We start from the raw sequence: 18,705 nt of genomic DNA on the forward strand, positions 1-18,705 counted from the left end.
GAAAACACAACGGTTCAAAATCTGTGGGACACAGCAAAGGCAGTCCTGGGAGGAAAATATATAGTGATACAAGCCTTTCTCAAGAAACAAGAAAGGTCTCAAATACACAACCTAAACCTACACCTAAAGGAGCTGGAGAAAGAACAACAAAGAAAGCCTATACCCAGCAGGAGAAGAGAAATAAGATCAGAGCAGAAATCAATGAAATAGAAACCAAAAAAAAAAACCACAACAGAACAAATCAACGGAACTAGGAGCTGGTTCTTTGAAAGAATTAACAGGACTGATAAACCCCTGGCCAGACTTATCAAAAAGAAAAGAGAAAGGACCCAAATAAATCAAATCATGAATTAAAGAGGAAAAATCACAAGCAACACCAAAGAAATACAAACAATTGTAAGAACATATTATGAGCAACTATACGCCAGCAAATTTGACAATCTAGAAGAAATGGATGCATTCCTAGAGACATATAAACTACCACAACTGAACCAGGAAGAAATAGAAAACTTGAACAGACCCATAACCAGTAAGGAGATTGAAGCAGTCATCAAAAATCTCCCAACAAACAAGAGCCCAGGGCCAGATGGCTTCCCAGGGGAATTCTACCAAACAGTTAGAGAAGAATTACTTCCTGTCCTCCTGAAACTGTTCCAAAAAATAGAAATGGAAAGGAAAACTTCCAAACTCATTTTATGAGGCCAGCATCACCTTGATCCCAAAACCAGACAAGGATCCCATCAAAAAAGAGAATTACAGACCAATATCCTTGATGAACACAGATGCGAAAATTCTCACCAAATTACTAGCCAATAGGATCCAACAGTCCATTAAAAGGATTATTCACCATGACCAAGTGGGATTTATTCCAGGGCTGCAAGGTTGGTACAACATCCGCAAATCAATCAATGTGATACAATACATTAATAAAAGAAAGAACAAGAACCATATGATACTCTCAGTAGATGCTGAAAAAGCAATTGACAAAGTAGAGCATCCTTTCCTGATCAAAACTCTTCAAAGTGTAGGGATAGAGGGCATATACCTCAATATCATCAAAGCCATCTATGAAAAACCCACCGCAAATATCATTCTCAATGGAGAAAAACTGAGAGCATTTCCGCTAAGGTCAGGAACACGGCAGGGATGTCCATTATCACCACTGCTATTCAACATAGTACTAGAAGTCCTAGCCTCAGCAATCAGACAACAGAAAGAAATTAAAGGCATCCAAATTGGCAAAGAAGAAGTCAAACTATCACTCTCTGCAGATGATATGATACTGTATGTGGAAAACCCAAAAGACTCCACTCCAAATCTGCTAGAACTTGTACAGGAATTCAGTAAAGTGTCAGGATATAAAATCAATGAACAGAAATCAGTTGCATTTCTTTACACCAACAACAAGACAGACGAAAGAGAAATTAAGGAGTCAATCCCATTTACAATTGCACCCAAAACCATAAGATACCTAGGAATAAACCTAACCAAAGAGGCAAAGAATCTATACTCAGAAAACTATAAAGTACTCACGAAAGAAACTGAAGAAGACACAAAGAAATGGAAACATGTTCCATGCTCATGGATTGGAAGAACCAATATTGTGAAAATGTCTATGCTACCTAAAGCAATCTATACATTTAATGCAATCCCTATCAAAGTCCCATCCATTCTTTTCAAAGAAATGGAACAAATAATACTAAAATTTGTATGGAACCAGAAAAGACCTCGAATAGCCAGAGGAATGTTGAAAAAGAAGCCAAAGTTGGTGGCATCACATTTCCAGACTTCAAGCTCTATGACAAAGCTGTCATCATCAACACAGTATGGTACTGGCACAAAAACAGACACATAGATCAATGGAACAGAATAGAGAGCCCAGAAATAGACCCTCAACTCTATGGTCAACTAATCTTCGACAAAGCAGGAAAGAGTGTCCAATGGAATAAAGACAGTCTCTTCAACAAATGGTGTTAGGAAAACTGGACAGCCACACGCAGAAAAATGAAACTGGACCATTTCCTTACACCACACACGAAAATAGACTCAAAATGGATGAAGGACCTCAACCTGAGAAAGGAATCCATCAAAATCCTTGGGGAGAACACAGACAGCAACCTCTTTGACCTCAGCCGCAGCAACTTCTTCCTAGGAACATCGCCAAAGGCAAGGGAAGCCAGGACAAAATTGAACTATTGGGACTGCATCAAGATCAAAAGCTTTTGCACAGCAAAGGAAACAGTTAACAAAACCAAAAGACAACTGACAGAATGGGAGAAGATATTTGCAAACGACATATCAGATAAAGGGCTTGTATCCAAAATCTATAAAGAACTTATCAAGCTCAACACCCAAAGAACAAATAATCCAATCAAGAAATGGGCAGAGGACATGAACAGACATTTCTGCAAAGAAGACATCCAGATGGCCAACAGACACATGAAAAAGTGCTCCACATCACTCGGCATCAGGGAAATACAAATCAAAACCACAATGAGATACCACCTCACACCAGTCAGAATGGCTAAAATTAACAAGTCAGGAAATGACAGATGGTGGCAAGGATGCGGAGAAAGGGGAACCCTTCTACACTGTTGGTGGGAATGCAAGCTGATGCAACTACTCTGGAAAACGGCATGGAGGTTCCTCAAAAAGTTGAAAATAGAGTTGAAAAAAGTTGAAAAATAGTTGAAAGTATTTCAAAAAGTTGAAAATAGACCCAGCAATTGCACTACTGGGTATTTACCCTAAAGATACAAACGTAGTGATCTGAAGGGGCACGTGCACCTGAATGTTTATAGCAGCAATGTCTATAATAGCCAAACTATGGAAAGAACCTAGAGGTCCATCAACAGATGAATGGATAAAGAAGATGTGGTATATATATACAATGGAATACTATGGAGTCATCAAAAGACATGAAATCTTGCCATTTGTGATGACGTGGATGGAACTAGAGGGTATTATGCTTAGCGAAATAAGTCGATTGGAGAAAGACAACTATCATATGATCTCCCTGATATGAGGAAGTGGAGATGCAACGTGGGGGGTTTGGAGGGTTTGAAAAGAATAAATGAAACAAGAAGAGATCAGGAGGGAGACTAACCATAAGAGACTCTTAATCTCACAAAACAAACTGAGGGTACCGGGGGGAGAGGGGTAGGGAGAGGTGGTGGGGTTATAGACATTGGGGTAGGTATGTGCTATGGTGAGTGCTGTGAAGTGTGTAAACCTGGCAATTCACAGACCTGTACAGCTGGGGCTAATAATACATTATATATTAATAAAAAAATTAAAATAAATAAATAAAGTACACACAAAAAAAGAGAATTTCAGACCAATATTCCTGGTGAATATGAATGCCTATATTCTCAGCAAGATCCTAGCTAATAGGATCCAACAGTACATTAAAAAGATTATCCACCATGACCAGGTGGGATTCATTCCTGGGATGCAAGGGTGGTTCAACATTTGCAAATCAATGTGATAGACCAAATCAATAAGAGAGAAGAACCACATGGTCCTCTCAATGGATGCAGAAAAAATATTTGACAAAATACAGAATCCGTTCCTGATTAAAACGCTTCAAAGTACAGGGATAGAGGGAACATTCCTCAACTTCATAAAATCTATCTATGAAAAACCCATAGCGAATATCATTCTCAATGGGGAAAAGCTGACAGCCTTTCCTTTTAGATCAGGAACACAGGGATGCCCACTCTCACCACTATTGTTCAATATAGTACTAGAAGTCCTAGAAAAAGCAATCAGACAACAAAAAGAAATACAAGGTATTCAAATTAGCAAAGAAGTCAACCTCTCTCTCTTTGCACATGACATGATACTTTATATGGAAAATCCAAAAGACTCCACACCCAAACTACTGAAACTCATACAGCAATTCAGCAATATACAAAAGCAATGTACTCAGAAATCAGTTGCTTTCTTACATACTAACAATGAAAATACAGAAAGGGAAATTAAAGAATCAGTTCCATTTACTATAGCACCAATAACCCTACGATACCTGGGAATAAAACTAATTAAAAAGGTAAAGGATCTGTACTCAAAGAACTATAGAACACTCATGAATCAAAGTGAAGAAGACACAGAAAGATGGAAGACCATTCCACGCTCATGGATCAGAAGAATAAAACATTGTTAAAATGTCTATACTGCCTAGAGCAATCTATACTTTCAATGCCATCCCAATCGAAATTCCACTGGCATTCTTCAAAATGCTGGAAGAAACAATCCTAAAATTTGTATGGAACCAGAGGAGACCCCAAATTGCTAAGGAAATATTGAAAAAGAAAACAATTCTCTGATTTCAAGCTTTACTACAAAGCTTTTGTAATCACCAAGACAGCATGGTACTTGCACAAAAACAGACACATAGATCAGTGGAACAGAGTAGAGAGCCCAGATATGGACCTGCACCTCTATGGTCAACTATTTTTGACAAAGCAGGAAAAAATATTCAGTGGAAAAAAGACAGTGTCTTCAATAAATAGCGTGGGGAAAATTGGACAACTATATATAGAAGAATGAAAAACTTGACCATTCTCTTATACCATACAAAGATAAATTCGAAATGGATAAAAGACCTCAATATGAGGCAGGAATCTGTCAAAAGCTTAGAGGAGAACGTAGGCAGTAACTTCTTCAACATCAGCCACAGCAACTTCTTTCAAGATATGTCTCCAAAGTCAAAGGAAACAAAAGTGAAAATGAACTTTTGGGACTTCATCGAGATCAAATGCTTCTGCACAGCAAAGGAAACAGTCAACAAAACAAAGAGGCAACCCACAGAATGGGAAAAGATATTCACAAATGACACTACAGACAAAGGGCTAATATCCAAGATCTATAAAGAACTCCTCAAACTCAACACTCAAAAAACAGATAATCACATCAACAAATGGGCAGAAGACATGAACAGACACTTCTTCAAGGAAGACATACAAATGGCTAACAGACACATGAAAAATGTTCATCATCTTTAGCCAAGAGGGAAATTCATATCAAAACCACATTGAGATACCACCTTACACCAGTTAGAATGGCCAAAATCACCAAGACAGTAAACAACAAGTATTGGAGAGGATGTGGAGAAAGGGGAACCCTGTTACACTGTTGGTGGGAATGCAAGTTGGTGCAGCCGCTTTGGAAAACAGTGGGAAGATACCTTAAGAAATTAAAAATAATGCTAGTCTATGACCCTACAATTGCACTACTTCAAGATACAGATGTAGAAAAGAAGGGCCATCTGTACCCCAATGTTCAAAGCAGCAATGGCCACAGGTGCCAAACTGTGGAAAGAGCCATGATGTCCTTCAACAGATAAATGGATAAAGAAGATATGGTCTATACATACAATGGAGTATTATGCCTCCATCAAAAAGGATGAATACCCAACTTTTGCATGAACATGGATAGGACTGGAGGAGATATGCTGAGTCAAGTAAGTCAAGCAGAGAGAATCAATTATCATATGGTTTCACTTACTTGTGGAGCATAAGGAATAACAGGGAGAACATTTGTTGAACGAGAGAAGTGAGGAGGGGGAAATAGGAGTGGGTGAGGAACCATGAGAGGCTGTGGACTCTGAGAAACAAACTAAGGGGTTTGGAGGGGAAGGGATTGGGTGTTGGGGTGAGCCTTGTAGGGGGTATTATGGAGGGCATGTATTGCATGGAGCACTGGGTGTGGTGCATAAACAATGAATCTTGGAACACTGAAAAAATTAAAAAAAAATGAAACTTGACCCATATCTTATACCAAACATTAAACTCAACTCAAAATTGATTAAGGACTTGAGCGTAAGACATGAAACTTTAAAACCCCTAGGGGGGAAAAAAACAACAATACATGGCCTGAGTGCATTGACATTGGTCCTGGCAATGAATATTTTTGGATTAGACAAAATCCAAAAGCAACAAACAACAACAAAAGCAGAAGTAAACATATTTCAAACTACAAAGCTTCTGCCCAGCAAAGGAAACCATGACAAATGAAAAGGGAACCTACAGAATGGGAGAAGGTATTTGTAAATCTTATATCTGATAAGGGTTTAATAATCAGAACATATAATAATTTCATATAATTCAATAATAAAAATAAGATCCACTTTAAAAATGGGCATCAGGGTCCCCTGGGTGGCTCAGTTGGTTAAGCAGCTGCCTTCAGCTCAGGTCCTGATCTTTGGGTCCTGAGATCGAGCCCCACATTGGGCTCCCTGCTCAGTGGGTAGTCTGCTTCTCCTGCTCCCTCTGCTCCTCCCCCTGCTTGTGTTCTCTTGCTTGCATGTTTTCACTCTCTCTCAAATAAATAAATAAATAAATACTCTTAAAAAACAAAAAAAAAAGTGAATTGGAATTGAATAGACATTTTTACAAAGAAGACATCCAAATATTCAACAAGCATATGAAAAAATATTCAATATCACTAATCATCAAGGAAATGGAAATCAAAATCACAATGAAATATCACCTCACACCTATTAAAATGGCTATCATCGGGGTGCCTGGGTGGCTCAGTGGGTTAAAGCCTCTGCCTTCGGCTCAGGTCAGGATCCCAGGGTCCTGGGATCGAGTCCTGCATCAGGCTCTCTGCTCAGCAGGGAAGCCTGCTTCTTCCTTTCTCTCTGCCTGCTTCTCTGCCTACTTGTGATCTCTGTCTGTCAAATAAATAAATAAAATCTTTAAAATGTCTGTCATCAAGAAGACAAGAGTAAGTATTCATAAAGATATGGAGAAAAAGGAACACTTGAGCACTGTTGTTGGGAATGTAAACTGGTATACCCATTATACAAAACAGTATGGAGATTCCTCATAAAAGTAAAGATAGAACTATCATATGATCCTGCAATCCTACTTTTGAATATTTATTCAAAGGCAATGAAAACAGGATATCAAAGAGAGAAAGCTGTACTTACATATTCACTGCAGCAATATCCACAATAGCCAAGATATGGAAACAACCTAAGTGTGCTCAACAAATGGATGGATAAAGATGTGATATATATATATACACAATAGAATACCATTCTGTCTTGAGAAAAAAAGTAATCCTGCCATTTGTGGCAATGTGGGTGGACCCAAAGGGCATTATGCTAAGTTAAATAAGCCAGAAAAAAACAAATACTGCATGGTATCACTTACAGACGAATCTTTAAAAAAAAAAGTTAAGCTCATAGAAAGAGAGAATAGAAAAGTGGTAGCCAGGGGCTGAATGATGAGAGAAAGAAGGAGAGACTGGTAAAAGCAAATTTTCAGCAAAATAAGTAAGGTCTGAGGATCCAAGGCTCTCATGTAAAACACGGTGACCATGACTGATAACACTGATTTGTATAATTGAAAGTTGCTAAGAGTAGAACTTAAATGTTCTCACCAAGATAAAAAAGAAAGTTGTTGAATTACATTTTACTTTTAATTTTCCATTCTAACATAAGTAGTGCTACTCTGAGGAGTAATTCTTGCTACATCAAATCCCGAGTCAAAATACATTTATATGAAAGGTGAGAGAAATTATCAGAAGTAAGAATGACAAATTTTTCACTAGTTTCAGGAGGATAATATCTAATTGGAATATCTCAGTTTTCCTTATTATATCAATAACATTTAACTCTGATAATACAATGTTATATAGTCAGATACATTTTTAGGGAAGAGTGAAAAACAACACTAGGACAGAGAACAAATGGTTGTAGGAGGGAAGGGGATGGAGTTGATGAGCGAAATGGGTGAAGGGGAGTGGGAGATACAGACTTCCAGTTATGGAATGAATAAATCACAGGAATAAAAGGTACAGCATAGCAAATACAATCAGTAATATTGTAATAGCATTGTATGATGATAGATGGAAGCTCCACTTGTGGTGAGCATTGTGTAACATGTAAAGAAGTTGAATGACTATGTTGTACACCTGAAACTAATGTAACATTGTGTGTCAACTATACTCAAATAAAAGAAATAAAAAACAAATAAACAAAAACAAATAAAATGAGCAGAGAATCTAAATAGACATTTTTCCGAAGAAGATATAGATGACTGACCAGTAAATGAAAAGGCGTTCAACATCAATAACCATCAGGGAAATGCAAATCAAAACCACAATGAGATATCACCTCACACTTGTTAGAATGGCTATTATCAAAAAAAAAAAAACAAGAAATAACAAGTGTTGGTAAGGATTTGGAAAAAGGGAACAATTGTGTACTTTTGGTGGAAATGTAAATTGGTGTAACCTACGGAAAACGGTATGGAGGTTCCTCAAAAAATTAAAAAAAAAAAAAAAGAACTACCTTATGATCTAGGAACTCCACTCCTGGGCTTTCCAAAGAAAATGAGAACACTAACTCTAAAAGATATATGTATTCTCATATTCATTTCAGGATTATTTACAATAGCCAACATATAGAAACAATGTTTAATTGTGCATTAATGAATAAATGGATAAACAAAAAAAATGGTAATATATACCTAATGGAATATTATTCAGCCATAAAAAAGGAACTTTCCATTTGGAACAAAAATAGATGGACCATGAGAACATTATGCTTAGTGAAATAAGAGAAATGCATCTATAATCTCATTTGTATGTGGAATCTAAAGAAAAATTTACAGAAACACAAAACAGATTGTAGTTGCCCGAGATGGGGAGGACTAGAGTGAGGCTGGGGGGCAAAATACATGTAGTTGGCAAAAAGGTACAAGCTTCAGTTACAAAATAAACGAGTCTTGGGGATATAATGTACAACATAATGGCTATAGCTTAATAATACTAGCTTGAATATATGAAAGTGGCTAAGAAAGTAAATTTTCAAAGTTATTATCACGTGAGAAAAACTGTAACTATGCATGGTGACTAGTCACATTTTGGTGATTCTTCCGAATATATGCAAATATAGAATCATTCGTTATACCTCTGAAACTAGTATGTTACATCAATTGTACTTCAAAAAATAGAGAAAAAAAAACATTGGGGACTTACTGTTCTAGATAGTAAAAGTAGAGACGACATAAACATGTAAAATATCTCTATACAATAGCCATTTCAATAAAATCTAGCATGTCTGAGTCACTCATCCTTGGGGCAAATTGTTTTCCACTAAAGATATTTGAACTATCACATTCCATTATTGTTTCATCCTCTTCTTGGTTTCTCCTTCTCTCTATCATAGCTTTCAATCAAAAATGGTTTTATGTAAACTGGGAATATGGCTAGGTGGGGAAACCAGATATGGGAAGATCTGCTGATAATATGAATTTAATTTCATTAAGGAAAACTGGCTTCTGCTTGCAAATTTCCAAAAATGAAATTAAATAGCAATTCCATGAAACTACTAAAAATGTGCTTTGAAACCTAAAACTTTAAAATACTTTAATATATTGTACATATTGCATAGAAAATGAATCCCTATTAAAATTTCTAAAAACTAATCATTCTTTTAAAATATTTAGTGCTTTGTTTTGTTTTTAAGACTGGAAAATGAATTGTTGATTTCTCATCACTGAAACCCACTGAGTCAAACATGATAACTGGCAACCTGTCTCTGACTAAAAATTGTAGCACCACTATATTTCTAATATATACCATCTAAATACAGGTTAAAGAGTTTAATATAAAAAGATGCAGGTGCTCAGCCAGCTTTTATAAATCAGCTTCAATGCTTATAGCCAGTTATAACACACACAATACTTACTGTACTTCAAAAAACAGAAAAGGAATTCACGCCTATTAATCACGCTCTGATTCTCACCTCCTCTGCATCAGTACTGTTTAGTTCTTCTGCTTTAATTTTATTATAAGTATCCAGTATATCAGTACAGCTCTGATCCCTAAGAAATAAGAAAGTCAAAACACTTCAATATATATTTTTTAAAATCAGAAATCAGCTCTTGTGGAAGATAAAGCTGCTACTTACCCAATAAATCGAAGTAAGACATCAGTTACAATTTTGGCTGCTTTAACTATAGGACTGTCTGGCTCATTGAAAGTCCTAGCATTATGCTCAATGTAGCGCACCTCCCACATTAATGCTGATATTCTCCTATGAAAGAAAAACATACCCTGTTACTCTTGGTTGATACATTTAGAGTCTATTCTAAGAATATACAACATAGAACAACTAGGCACTCAATCATGGTATGTCAAAGGTGTTCTACTATCTGCATGTGACTTAATACATGTGTATAATGGATGCTCACTAATAAAGGTATATAGTTAGAGTATTTGAGCACAGGTAAGCATTAAGAATCATTGGACTTCATATCAAAAAGAACTGACCCAGGACATTATGTGGAAATAGTGATTTAACCATATAAATGTAAACACAAAGAAACAGTGTTTTGAAAAAGTCCAAAGAATGTTTAGTTTTCAAGGGAAGAAATGAGAACATCAAGGAAAAAAAGAAACCAGGTTTTAGAAAAAGATTTTTATCCAGTTACTTTTATGATAAGTCTTATTAAATGAAAATTACAGGTAATGTTATAAAATACACCTAACTGGTTATATTTATAACCAGTTCATGTTGGGATGAATAACTATGGTTAGGATATAGTAGACTTTGGGGTGAGAGAGGTACCAAAAGCTGCCCTCTACCTCTCTCTCAAAATTACTCCACTCCCAAATGAAACCAACAAAAAAATTACTTGGCTCTTTATCTAAATATATTTTGGGGTTGTTAATTAAATCTAGCAGCTGCCTAATTCCTCAACAGGGGATTTAATCATGCTCCAAGTTTCTGTAGCACCTTAATTATGATGAATCCACAAACTATTTAATCTGCCTCTAATTAAACTAAAGTTAACTGTAGTTTTTGTTTCACATGTGATTTGTGCTACTCAAAATTTCATTCCTGTCCTTTATTCCATACTCCTTCTTACCCTGGAAGACTGAGAATCTATTGAATAAAGGGAAATGAGTGTTCCAAATTTTTAGCAGAAATTGTGGAGTGGGTATATTGAATGATTATTTTACACTACTAAAATACAGATCTCACTGTATCATCATACAAAAAGGAAAACAAAAGATGTGAAGCTATGAACTTCATAGTAAATAACAAAACTAAACAAACCTGTAAAAGCGATTTTCAAGTCTCCGCCTAATGGTGTTGAGGTCAGTTGGATAAGCAACTACAGTACAATACAAGGGATAGGCACTGAGATCCACTGGAACAGCAAAAGGGCTGGCAAAATCTATAATAATACCAAAATAAGAAAAGGTAGTTATAAAAGACATTAATATTTCATATTAACAAACAAAAAACTCATATATAAATAAGAAGAGAGGGCAATATACTACATTACTAAAATGATAATGATTCAATTATGAAAATATTAGATGAATATTGTTAAAATGTCATTCTTTTTATTTGGACATAATATCTATGAATCATGCATGACACACTGGTTCAAATCAGGTGAAATGAGACTAATTAAAGGAGAACTGGGTTTAATTTCAAACTGGTATCTTTTCTAGATAAATGCCAAATAGCTCAAGTGATACATTTTAGATAATATAGCTTGGGCATGTGAGTAAAATATATTACTCATCTACTATCTACCAAAAAACTCATCCAAAGTCAGGCTCAGGAAAGACTTGGAGAGCCAAAGTGATTCAAGAAAGTAAAAGATAATTACATGCCTATTTTTACTACTGTAAGCCCCCAGAGAATAAAATGCATTTATCAGTCATTACATTGGCCAAACATATCAAAATATTAATGTTAAGCTAGAATCACTTGATTAAAAGTGCCTCTTAAGTTAAAAGTGTACAATGAAAAAATGTATTTCTTCTTGTAGAACTTAAAATTTTACTGGCTTTCCTTGTTTCTTCCTAATATCCTTTCACAGCCACCATACCCAGGGAAAGAAGGTGGTTGATGCCCTGAATAACCCGTTCACATTCCTCATCTCTGGAATGAGCCCCCCACTCTCCTTCCTGGGGTTTGTATAGCAAAGCAGTCAGTTCCTCCTGGGACACAGGAACACCAGCACCAACTTCATCTGGAAAGGCAGCTATGTATAAGATGAAAAATCAGGAATCATTAGTTTCCAATATTATGCTATTGACATTTTTTAGAAGAATTATAATTCATTTTTAAAAGCATATTTACTTCCTTCTGGAATTGGCTCCATGTCCCAGGGGCTCATCTTTTCTCTCTCATTATTGTCCCAGCTATTAAAAAATAATAAGATACTAATGAAATTCACATGACACTTTCATATACTAGCATAATTTGCATGACTTCTTGGGGTAAAATTCTGAAAAGGGCAATACAATTTTCCTTATAGTACAATTTCACTTACAGAAAGATAGTAATAAACTTTTAATAGAGAAAACAAAAAAAAATAGAGAATAGTCCACCAATAGGAAATACAAAGACCAGTAAGTTTACACTTAGTTATACCTGGCTTTTTAAAAAAATTCCAATCGAACATATATTCAATATTAAGCCATGATACAGAATGAAAAGATCTTTTTGGAAAATGTCTTTCAGATTAAAAAAGTCAATTTGATAGATCAATTCTTTCTGTAGGATAATCTACTTTATCCTAACAGACTAAGTAATACAGTATCTCCAAAGTTTTATGATTCCCTTTTCATCAGCAATATGGAGATTAAAAGTCAATCTTCACAGAATAAACCTTTACCATTCTCGAGAAGAAAGCTTCGTTATTAGGAATCTTACAGTGATGGGATTTAATGAAGAACTAAAGTAAATGTAGACAAATAGTACACCCAAATATGATACCTCTGCCTAGAATTCATACCCTTAAATAAAAGACTGGGTACTAATATTTATTGCTATATTCCAGCTATAACAATTACTTTAAACATTGAATTAATTTTAGTATTCTTCCTGAAATAATATTTGCAATTCTTGTTTAAAACAGAAATATTTAAAAGAAAATACAGGCATAAGGGAGGTAGAAATAAGTCTTCAGTTTCTGCTTTGTTTTAGCAAGTATATTGGACCAAGAGGTTTATCATCAAATTCCTTCCTTACAGGTACTATGATTACTTCTTTACAGGTCAGATAAAGATAAGTCAAATTAACAAGGTGTTATTCCTAATAGCGTTTATAGAAAGTCCATATAGTACTACAGTATTATATCAGGCACAAAATACCATAACTGTACTTACTGAACACTGTAACACTGGAAAGAACTATCAGGATACTCGGGTTGAAAAGGCTGCTGACTCTCCACAGTCCCAAACCACCAGGCGTCATCTATTATACTGCGGAATCTATCACCTACAACGTTTTTAGAAATTCTTAAAAAGATGTTTTTGAGAAAAATCGCTTTGTTCACATTCTAAATTGCTACTTTGTGTTGGACACAGAAGCAGCATTATTAGAGGTTTCAATCTGAGTTTTCCAGATAAGTAAATTTTATACTTTACCTTCATTAAGGATTTTGATTTCTAAGTACTAGTAATCTTTCTGAAATAACTCAAACATGTCCATGTCTTCTTATATAAAAGCTACCAAGTATAATCTTTTATTAATTATTTAGGATCATCATTAAGCATACTTTTTCTTGTACTATACATGTTACTACAGTTGTTTCTTTTCCTTTTTGCTTTCAGCTTTTTGCCTTTTTTTTTTTTAGTATTTATTTATTTATTTGACAGACAGAGATCATAAGTAGGCCAAGAGGCAGGCAGAGAGAGAGAGGAAGGGAAGCAGGCTCCCCGCTGGGTAGAGAGCCCAATGCAGGGCTCGATCCCAGGACCCTGGGATCATGACCTGAGCTGAAGGCAGAGGCTTTAACCCACTGAGCCAACAAGGTGCCCCTCAGCTTTTTGCCTTTAAAAATCTCTTCATACTGATTTTCTGCCTCTAAAGGGATAAGGATTATAAAACCAAACCACTGTGAACAAAAATTTTCTCCCACATAAAAAAGGAGAATTTAAAAGTACTAATAGCAAACATTTACATAGTATAAATTTTAAGTACTTAGGTACCATTTTAAGTGTTTCTTATATGTCAACTCATTTATTGCTCATATCAACCTTATAGGTATGTTTTGATGATTCCCACTATAAAGATAATGGAAGTGGGACAAAGAGAGATTAAAAACTTGCCCAAGATCAAATAGCTAGTGAGGAGGTAAGGAAGGGAGAGAGGAGTGAAGGAGGGGGAGAGGAAGAGAAAAGGGGTAGAAAGAGGTAGAGGTACAGAGAGAAACAGAAAAAGACAGAGAAAGAGTGACAGACAGACAGAGGGAGAAAAAGAGAAAGAAAGAAAATCACAATCAGTAATGGTCTGCTTAAGAGCCCAAGTGTTAAGTATTTTATACTAGGGCAACTGACATTTGATGATTTTCTTTGTAATTTACATTTGTATTCTAACAGATTAGATATTTGCAGAGAGTTTAGAGGCTATATGCCACATAGGATGTACATAAAATCACCTAAACATAACTGAGAAGGAAAATTTAATTTGATCTAATTTGGCTAAGAGCTTTACCAATTACATGTTAAACTAGTTTATGTCTATTAAATTGGAGTTAAAAAGTTACTTACTCTATTTCAAACTTAATGGTTATTAAGTAAGAATTTTATACTTACCTATCTGCCAGTTCCTTTCTTTGGCTTCATTATAAAACTGATGTAGTACAAGGAAGTCAATGACATCTGGCATGTCATGATACCTGTACAAGAAATAAAGCACACATGAATCAATATACAAATAGAGCACCATATGTCACTAAATATCCAGAGATGTATGTTTAATGTGGAGCCATTTAAAAACTGTTGAAAGCTTCAAGGTTTCTGTAAATGGCTTTAATTAAACTCCATCTGCTTTTATTTGTTTGGGAGTCCCCCACCTACTACTATATCACTTCAAAAACATAAAGACACCAATGAAGATCCTTAAAGCTTAGTATAAGGTATTACATATTAAGACCTCTTTAACAAAGGTATGAATTGATGTACTTTCATCTCCTTAGATTTCAAACTTTAAGATATGAGCCACTGATTAGCTATTCCTATTATTATTAACAGAAATAAAAGCAACTACCATGTCTCAACCACACTCATATATTATATTTATATATAATCTCCAATTGACCCTTGAACAATATGGGTTTGAACTGTGCAGGTCCATATGCAGATTTTTTTCAATAAATATAGTACTGTAAATATATTTTCTCTCCCTTACGATTTTCTTCTTTTTCTCTTTTTTTTTTTTAGATTTTTTTTCATTTGTCAGAGATAGAGAGATCACAAGCAGGGAAAGTGGGAGGTAGAGCAGGCAGAGCAGGCAGAAGCAGGTTCCCTGTCAAGCAGGGAGCCCAGTGCGGGACTGGATCCCACTGGGATCATGACCTGAGTCGAAAGCAGATGCTTAATTGACTGAACCACCCAGGCATCCCATCCCTTATGATTTTCTTAACAATGTTTCATTTTCTCTAGCTTACTTTATTGTAAGAATACTAAATACAATACATATTAGTCAAAAGTTTTTGTTATCAGTAAGGCTTCTGCTCAACAGCAGGTATTAGTTAAGTTTTGGGGAATCAAAAGCTATATATATGTGCAGATTTTCAACTGTGTGGGAGTCAGTGCCCATAACCCCTTACATTGTTCAAGGGTTAACTGTATACACACACACACACACATACACACACACACACACTCTACATTACATATATATTAGCTACACACATGCATGCATACACATGCAAGTTTTTATATCTACACATACACACACACACAATTACGTGGAGAAACGAACCAGAAATTAAACATTAAACCCTGGTTTTTATTTATTTATTTTTAAAATTTAAATTCAGTTAGCCAACATATAGGACATCATTAGTTTTTGATGTAGTGTTCAATGATTCATTAGTTGCGTATACACCCAGTGCACATCAGGTCTTTAAAAATTTAAAGCCTATAGTGCTATAGTATTTTCTCTCCCATTAAGCCCTGTACTCCACAGAATACATGAGAGGGATTAAAACACACAGACACACAGACACAAACAGAGATAGCTACTCACTTAATGGAAAAAGATTCTCCAGTCATTTTGCCTGAAATGGGGTCCAGAAATGCAAGCTTCAAGCAACATAGTGTAGGTGGTCCAACCTCATATTTGATTCCTACAATCTTAACAAATTCTTGTTCCTATTCATGAGAATACCAATGAATTATTACTTTCAATATAAATAATTGCCTGACATTCGCATTTCACTATTTTTCAAACAATTAAAAATTATCTGAATATCCACCAAATATTAAGCATTCCACTAAGTGCTAAAGACAATAAGACATGGTTCTTGACCCTTAATAGCAGGCTGTAGCATAATTCAGGGCTCTAAACCAAGGATAAGCAACAGAATCCCCTTAAGAACATTTTTAAAATTCATATTCTTAAACCCTACTCTTATAGAATTGAATTCAGTAGGTCTGGGGTACAAGCTTACTCATGCATATTTTGAAAGAACTCCCCAGGGGAGTTAAAAATCAAGTAACTAGTGAGAAAGTAGGGAAGGGAGGGAGGAGTGAGGAGGGGAGGAAGAGATAAGAGGTGGGAAGAGGTAGAGGTACAGAGAAACAGAGAGAGATGGAGAAAAACAAGAATGACGAAGAAGGAGAAAAATGAAAGAAAGGAAACCACAATCAGTAATGGTCTGCTTAAGAGCCCAAGTGTTAAATATTTTATATTAGGGCAACTGACATTTGATGATTGTTAAGATTCTTAGTTAAGAATTACTCCTCCAGCAGAAATACAGTATGTAAGAAGGCAGGTAGAAATATATGTATACATTTGGGGAAAGGACTTATATATTTTTTTAATGCCCACAATATTATTTTACAAACCACCCTTGTAACTGATTATTAGTAACACTTAACAGATGACAAAACTGAGCCTCATTGGTATAGTGACTTGCTTAAAGTTATGTACTTGGGTATGTGTGTATATATATCAGATCTGGATTGAAATTCAGGTTATAGTCCAAAACCCACACTCTTGCACCCACACAAATGCTGCCTCCTATAATTTCCTAGAGCCACAATGTTAGAATTTAAAAAATGAAAAATCGTGTTTTATTCATTCTTGATTTAAAAAAAAAAAAAAACAACAACCACAACTCAACTTTCACCTGATTCAGAACAGATGGTGGTATCACTATCTACCAGGAGATGACTGTGTAAAGATCACTTGATAAGATACATTGGTACCTTACAATCTTACTGTAATATTTTACAAGTGTTTGTATCTTTAAATAAATATACCTGCTTTCATGTATCCTTCCTGCTAAACATCATCACACAACAATCCTTCATTTACCTGGAAACCATTCTAAAATTGCTCTTTAGTCTCTTTTTCTCCAACTTGGAAAAATAAAAGAAGAAAACACCCATAAATCTAACTAGAAATGATGGTGTATATAAACTTATGTCTGTTTCTTTGTATGTATCTATGTATACATGGATGAATGAATGAATGAATGAATATGTATTTATAGTCAGAAAAAACTCCTCTAAAAATAAACATATCTATCTTACTTAATACAATGTAGCTATAAGGTAATATATCAAAATAGGTAATCCATAAAACACCATAAAATTCTGAGTTTCTTGGGATTTATATTTACTAATATCTTAATGTCACTGTAACCTCAAGGATGTCTACAGTCCACACATGCAGTCAGCTTACAGAGCTTTCAGAATGTACAAAGCTGCTGAGGAAAATATCCATACCAGGGAACTACTGTTTTGCTCCAAATATAGAAAGGTATATACACTAGATAATTTGAAGCTTGAAGGAAATTAGGTCAAATAATCAAGACAACAGGTAGCATACAAATTTCGGGAAACATAAAATATGACCCATAACACTCAATTGTATCAGAGTATGGTACATCATGTTATCTTAGACACACAATCAACACTGAAATATGTATGACACAAAAACATATAAGCAAATAACTTAATTCCAAAGTTATTTCAACTGCACACTTATGAATATGTCAATTTACCCTGAGATCCATTTTATTCCATGGCTGTTTTTGTAAATTAAGGCTGTATATTTTTGACTTCCTTACAGCCCGCACATAAGCTTCATGTCCTTGCCTGAAATAGATAAGCTAAAACAAAAAACATATGGTATTAAACAGCAGCATCTTGTTTAACAATTCTATATATCCCAATATATACTCTTACAAATGTCTTCTTATGTTTAAAACAAACATATTTATAATTTTAAAAAATGTATAATAAAGGTAACTGTCATCATTAAATAATGTTCATTCAGTACTCATAACTGTGTTGCCCTGCACTAAGTACTGCATATAAATAGACACTGTATACACAATCTTTTTCTCCCTAGCTGCTTCAAAAATTTCTGAAGAAACAGGGATCAATGACAAATTGTACAGAACACTGGTCATATTTTAAAGTACTATATTTCAAACTGTAATTAACATTCTAAACATCAACATTTTAATAGTCAGCCTACACATTTTTTGTATGTGTGTATGTATGTGTGTGTGTCTGTGTACACATATATATACACATATATAAAATTCTAACCACAGGCTACTAAATAGAGTAATTTCCAAATAGACTAGAATTTTTATTTTTAAGAATTAACATCAGAACTGGCATAGTATGGAAAGAAAATGAATTCAAGTGCTTAGTTAACACATTTTACCTCCTTAGGACAGCATTCATATTCTG

General features: G+C 35.0%; 1 protein-coding gene across 1 annotated transcript in view; it reads right to left on the minus strand.

Moving 5' to 3' along the window:
• BRWD3 (bromodomain and WD repeat domain containing 3) overlaps window positions 1-18,705 on the minus strand; it is a 205,532-nt gene that overhangs the window by 29,403 nt on the left and 157,424 nt on the right. Inside the window, exons 25-33 of the mRNA XM_080795680.1 lie at window positions 18,006-18,113; window positions 16,022-16,146; window positions 14,584-14,666; window positions 13,153-13,264; window positions 12,122-12,183; window positions 11,868-12,023; window positions 11,081-11,201; window positions 9,929-10,054; window positions 9,764-9,842 (exon numbers count right to left, since the gene is read on the minus strand). Coding sequence (XP_080651806.1) covers window positions 9,764-9,842; window positions 9,929-10,054; window positions 11,081-11,201; window positions 11,868-12,023; window positions 12,122-12,183; window positions 13,153-13,264; window positions 14,584-14,666; window positions 16,022-16,146; window positions 18,006-18,113 — 972 coding nt within the window. The remainder of the gene's footprint in view (window positions 1-9,763; window positions 9,843-9,928; window positions 10,055-11,080; window positions 11,202-11,867; window positions 12,024-12,121; window positions 12,184-13,152; window positions 13,265-14,583; window positions 14,667-16,021; window positions 16,147-18,005; window positions 18,114-18,705) is intronic.

Source organism: Martes martes (genome assembly GCF_963455335.1).
Source record: "Martes martes genome assembly, chromosome: X".
Lineage (NCBI taxonomy): Eukaryota > Metazoa > Chordata > Mammalia > Carnivora > Mustelidae > Martes > Martes martes.